At 35.7% G+C, this 6,311-nt stretch overlaps 1 protein-coding gene across 1 annotated transcript; it reads right to left on the bottom strand.

The window, feature by feature from the left end:
• Positions 1-223: 223 nt before the first annotated feature.
• On the bottom strand, positions 224-4,191 carry LOC113313657 (syntaxin-132-like). Its single transcript, XM_026562453.1, has 13 exons — positions 3,881-4,191; positions 3,119-3,226; positions 2,955-3,011; positions 2,437-2,485; positions 2,135-2,223; positions 1,973-2,046; positions 1,525-1,567; positions 1,374-1,434; positions 1,232-1,257; positions 1,053-1,130; positions 897-977; positions 695-760; positions 224-596 (listed from the first exon to the last, which is right to left on the bottom strand). The coding sequence occupies exons 1-13, from the start codon at positions 3,896-3,898 to the stop codon at positions 423-425; spliced, it is 924 nt and encodes a 307-aa protein (XP_026418238.1). The 5' UTR covers positions 3,899-4,191; the 3' UTR covers positions 224-422.
• Between the last annotated feature and the right edge of the window lie 2,120 nt (positions 4,192-6,311).

The raw sequence follows: 6,311 nt of genomic DNA, 5'->3' as shown, positions 1-6,311 counted from the left end.
AGTAGAATTCCATTGCATTGGTCCAATAATGCAATAGAATTGGATTCCGGGATAAAAACAAAGATAATTGAATTACCTCAACCATGAACTGTAAGATTTGAATTGATTCCTTAGAATCCCATTCCAGAATCGAATTACCCCATAATTGAATTCTTAGGCTTCCAATTCTCCCAACCGAACGGGCTGTAAATGTAAGGAATCCATGACATAAAAGAAACAAAGGAAGTAAAGATAAATGTGTTGTTGCTCACAAATTTACAATCGAAGAGTGAAAAAATTGTTATCGTTTTCTCTGCCAATGTTAAGAACTGAGATTCTTATAACTAAAAGATAATATGGCGGGAAAAATGAGGAAATCACTATATAAACCTGGAATGTGCTCTATAACATCATTTTACACACCTATGAGATATGAATATAACCTAAGCACCCTTTTTGGCGTTCCATGGCTTGAGCACAGCCACAACTATGATAACCACAATTGTAAGAAGAATGATGATAGCTATGCACATCCATTTTCGAGAATTCCTTTGAAGCTTCTTTGCTTTCTGGAGAGCAGTGTTTCCAGATTGAACATGGTCTACAGCACTTGAAACCTAACCATATTGAAAAGAAGAATAAGAACAAATCTGTTGTTTCTACATCTCTGTGTTGCTTAAAAACCCACCTCTATTAGTGTTCAGTGTTTATGTACCTGTGATTCTATGTTGTCCAGCATGTCACCTTGTGACTCCACCAACACTGCCATGTCCATGAATATCTAGAAATGAACATGCACAAACTATAAATAGTCTAACCCACCTTCAGAAACAGAAAGTGAAGAATAGATAACTGTTCTCATTGTACCATTGTCTGTTTGTTAAACAATCTGAGATCTAATGGGAAAGAGTAGAAACCTGCTGCAACTCTAGAAGCTTCTTTTCGACGTCCCTAACCGCCTCATGGCGTTCTTGAATTTCTGCCAGGGTGTCCATTACCTGAAAACAGAGGGGTTCTATTTCAAAACTGCACAGCATTTTCATCACGAATATACAAGAGAAGAAAAAACAAACCTGGCCTCGACCGTGTTCCTGAATAGCTTTCTGGAAGATTTGATCACCGTCTCCAGTCTCAATCAATTGGTCAATTGTCTGTAAGATATCAATGACAGCAGGCAATGTTAGTACATGTGAAATTGCAACAACTTGGGAGCAGCTTAGGAGTAACAAATTAAGAGGGCAGGAAATAGTACCTCTTCGTCAGCTCTTGTACCCGTCACTGGTGATTAAAGATACCAACAAAGGGTTAAAGAGTCAGCACCATAATAGAAGTCCATTTGATGAAACTAAAGAATTCAGTCATACTTCATACTAGCACTGGAGGTAAACACAAACCTGTAAAGACCCTTCTCTCAACAACCTCTCGGTACTCTTGGCTGATATTTTGCCTTAAAATCTGCCAATTATAGAAAGGATTACAACAAATGAGATGTAAAGAAATCTGAATCTAGGTGGAAGAGGAAAATTTCAGCTGTAAAGGTAATACCTGAAATTCAGCCATCTTATCCTTTAGCTTCTTTTGAGCAGCTCTGCAATAAAATATATAAGTGACCAGTGGCGGAACCAGAAAGTGAATGTTGGGGTGGCTTGAAAACAAATTGGCTTGACTTGGGCTGGCTTAAGCCTAGTGTTTAGTTTTGATTTTTTGTAACCAAAGACAATTACACTACAAAATGAGAGTTTATTTTGGACTTTGGGCTGGCTTAAGCCAGCCCAAGTCTCTACATAGATCCGCCACTGTAAGTGACACAAATGAGTAATCTTTTCTGGAATCGTGTGCATTTCCGCAGCTACACTACTATACACAAGGCTTCTGATGTCGAGCAACGAGAACCTTGAAATGTCAGTATCATTAACATGGCTTGGAGGTATTTTTTATTTCATTTAACATATGTAGAATAACATATATAGAAAAGCTACAGATGGTTAATTACACTGTTCTTGCAGTTCTCGTGCGATCAACACCAGTATTTTCTCCACATCCTGGCATTTTCCTATTGGTTATATTCTGGAAAAGATAGAAATGCAGTTCATTAGGGGAACTTTTTTACTATTGCACTTCACCAAGAAAAAGAAGTATGAGAAATGTTATTTACCTCTCTGTTTAGTTGTTCAATCTTTGATTTCACTGATACAGCAATTTTTCCGACTTCATCTACATCTTTTTCCATACGCTGCCTTATTGCTGCGAGCCATGATACTATTAGTTTCTGAAACTGAACCAGTGCAAATATAGTTGAAATAAAGGCAAGGGATTACATGATGCTCATTTGAACCATTTGGTGGCATGATCCACTTCAAGAATAGTTTACTCTACTCTCCGAATATAGTACCATTTCTATGTTGAGTACAGTTGTTATAACATGAGTAATAACATAATAGCATCAGTAAGAAATACCTTTCATGGCAGCAGCTTTAGTTACGGACATCGACTCTTCATTTGCATCCTGTAGACATCAAATTAGTATGATGGAAAACTAGCTATTATTTCTTGTTCATAGCAAACGCTAATACTAGAACATCTGTAAAAAGTGCAATGCCAGGTCAATCACCATGTACATGTACAAATGACGAACATTTGAATTACAATAAAAAGAGCTCAACCAAATTCCTCACTGAAGGGTCATGGTTGAATTTGGATAATTTCTTCATAAGTCTAGAAGAAAGTAGCAGTGCACGTTTACATTGCCTTAGTAAAGGGTGTACAAACCTATACTTGAAATCACATGTTGCGGGTGACATTTCTTATTATTTGACCTACAAAAATCTTCAATTTCTCTTCTGTAAGGATCAAACTAACCCACTTTTTCAGTCATGCGAGAACCAAGAGAGGTATAGTTGATTTACAACAACATACACAAGAAACCATCTTATTCAGCAAAAAGCACCTTAGCATGGTAAAGAATAAATTCATACCTGAAGCTTTTTCAGTAGCTTGTTGAGCTTCTCAATTTGTCTATCAATTTCATCAACCTATAACACAAATAAATAGCAAAACCAGTCAACAACTACCAGCACCTGAAGATGATTACTTAGTAATCTCCACAATCAAAGGAATCAATAGTACAAAAAGCACCAACCTGCTTCTGAAACTTTTCTAAGCCCATATCTGGATTCATTGGAGGGTTATTTCCTAACTCAATATCCCCACCCCGTGATCCTTGACCTCGAGGGATCTCAAACGAATCCTGCAAACATCCTCAAGTGACTTATAAAAAATGCCTTCCAAATTATCCAAATCAATATCATAAGGGCACACCATTTGTGAAAGAAACAAGCAGAACATGTTACAACACTACCCAATAAGGCAATAACCATAATTTGAATTTTAAAAGCTGTGACTGAATTTCAGAAAGCATATCAATGTATGAAGTTGAGCAATTATGTATGAAGTCACCCTGAGTGATACTGAATGTATATCACAGCACTTGATGTATAATAATGGTGGCCACTACAACCACTACAAGTTTGCTGTTGAATTCTAGAATCCCAAACCTAAGCACCCAAAATTTCAAATTCTTCATCATCCAAACACTAATCACAAATCCCCCTTTCAGATAACTATTCATCATCCAAACACTAATCACAAATCCCCTTTCAGATAGTGAAGTCAAAGGTTAAAGTGATTCAGACTGAATCTCATTGCACTACCATCCAGATTTCAAACCTAAATGAAAAAAAATAATAAAAACCAAAACTACAAAAAAGGATCTAAAAAGGGTAAACCTAAAATTCTTTGAAACTTCAAAGATGTATTGCTACAATCTCAGCTATAACAACGAGAAATCACGAAAATGCAGAGAAAGGCTGAAATAATTAGTTCGGAAGAAGAGAAAAGTTACCGTTAAAAGGTCATTCATCTTTTTTTGGTGAGAGAGATGAATCAAAGAGACTAGAGATAACAAGAGAAAGGGATTTGAAAGTGGGTTCGATAAGGAGAAAGGAACTAGTTCTAGGGTTTTTTTTTAGTTCAGAAATGATGAGAGAAAGAAGAGGAGATGAGAGACTAATTGGAGTACAACTGATTGAAACTTTTTCTTTTAGCAGAAGGAACTATGTATCGTATACTTTGCGACAGAGTGCGGTGACAGACAGATCGCCAGGAATGGATGTTTATGTAACTTTATGCAGAATCGATGTGCCTTATTATTTTATTCATTTATTTATTTTGAAAAATTATATTAAATTAAAATGTTTTTTCGTTTTTTTAATACTCACCGGAGGACAGGACAGGACAGATAAGAGTCAAATTAAGACAAGATCTTATTCTAAAATGACGGAAATGTCCTGGACGCGGTGTTTCATGATTTTTTATGTTGTTATTAAAGGCTGTAATAACTGAACCTTCGTAATCCTGATAATTCAGGTGGGAGCCTAGTTAGTAAGTTCGCCAATGATCCGCGAATCATTCGTGAATTTTTCCGTATCACGAATTTTACCGTCTTATTCGCGTACGTTTGCAACTCTGAACCCAAGTCGTGTATTATGTGGCATTTTCGGATTATTCGCGAATCTTTCACGAATTTTACGTATCCCGAATGATACGTCCGCTTAATTCGCCATAAATTCTTTAACTTTTACTTTTCAAAGACTCCACTTTTTGGGTTTTACTGCCTCCCGAGCATACACGACCGAATATTAGACGTGTTGTAATTTTTATGAAACAAAAACGACTGAAGAGATTTGAAGGTGAAGGTGAGAGAGATCTCAAACTCACAAGCATCTAAACCACCATACGACGTCCTCTTGGATAATTAATGTTGTATATATTATTAATATCATCATATTAAGTTTATTTTTTCTTTAAATAACTCACACATATGCATAAAAATTGGTCTATGACCTTATAAATACAAATTATTTGTTATATATAGATACCTTAATTTTCAGAGCCGAACTCACATTTATAAATCGAATTATACACGTACGTATGCCGTTCTGAATTACTGACGAATCACGTCCCGTTGACCGAATTTTGGACCGAACCTGGATTTTACAAAGCCGTATAATACTCGTACGTTTACCGTTCCTCACGTTTACCGAATCCCGCATTGCTAACTAGGGCTGGGAGTAACCATGTTAGTTGTCACACACTCACCAAGTCAGGTGGAATAGGAGATCAAGGGCCCTTGTGTTTTTGAGAGTTTGTTTTTTTTGATGGAATTTTGAGAAAGTATTAGCTTTGGAAATAGAAGACTGAATTATGGAAACCAACTGAAAATTTAGTATAGTTTCTCGTATTAATTTCAGCACCAATTCTCCAATTTGGGTTTGAGATACTAATACACGTCATCCACTAATTTTTTGATTTCAATAAGAGGCATGTGCTCAAATATCGAATGTACTCATTTCTACGGGATGTGCACATCAATGGAAGAAGAACGACCATTATATTAGCTTAAATTTCATTACCCTATGGGCTTTTAGAAGAAGAACACGGCGTCGAAATTATGAAACAATATGAGAATAATCATGTAAATAGATCCTTTCCCTAAGGTTTTATTGATGTTTTTCGCAAGTTATTAAATGTTTTATACGTTTTTTTATCCGTTACTGTTTGGGTATTTTCAACTGAGTAATTATTTTGAAAAAGTTGGAAATGAAAAATATTTCTATAAAATAAAAATCGAGTTTTTTTTTATTATAGTTTCTAGCGTCATAGGTTGCATATTAAAAAATGAGATGGAGTTGGAAAAGAAAATAATGGTGTTGCATTGGGTTGCGAAGTCAAAAGCAACGTCCACTTGGTTTTTGTGTTCTTCAAATTAAAATTTATTACACTAGATTTTAAAAAGACCTTAGGATGTGTTTGGCACCACTGAAATTCAATTCCCTGGGTAGTTCTAAGTACCTAGAATTTGATTTCCAGGTGGTTCCAACTACCTCCAGTTCAACTTATGGTGTTTGGCATCTAGAACCCTAGTTTCTCATTCTTAACCTGAATCACCAGCACTACCATCTCTTCATTAAATGATCTTCTCTGCGATTTTAATTCTTAACAAACCCATCTTTGTAAGAACAATAGAGATTGAATTTCTTCATTTAATCCTTCTCTGAAATCCTCGCAACAAAAATAATTTCAAACCCTAACTGCAGATTTCAATTAACCATCATCCATCAACAAACCTAAATCAAGCACACCCATCTCTTCCCTATTGATCTTTTCTGTAATTTTAATTCTCAACAAACCCATCTTTGTAACAACAATAAAGATTGAATTTCTTTATTTAATCCTTCTCTGAAATCCTCACAACAAAATCAATTTCAAACTCT

Source organism: Papaver somniferum, chromosome 9 (genome assembly GCF_003573695.1).
Source record: "Papaver somniferum cultivar HN1 chromosome 9, ASM357369v1, whole genome shotgun sequence".
Taxonomy (NCBI): domain Eukaryota; kingdom Viridiplantae; phylum Streptophyta; class Magnoliopsida; order Ranunculales; family Papaveraceae; genus Papaver; species Papaver somniferum.
The sequence above is the reverse complement of the archived record's forward strand: the minus strand, read 5'-3'. Positions and strand labels throughout refer to the sequence as shown.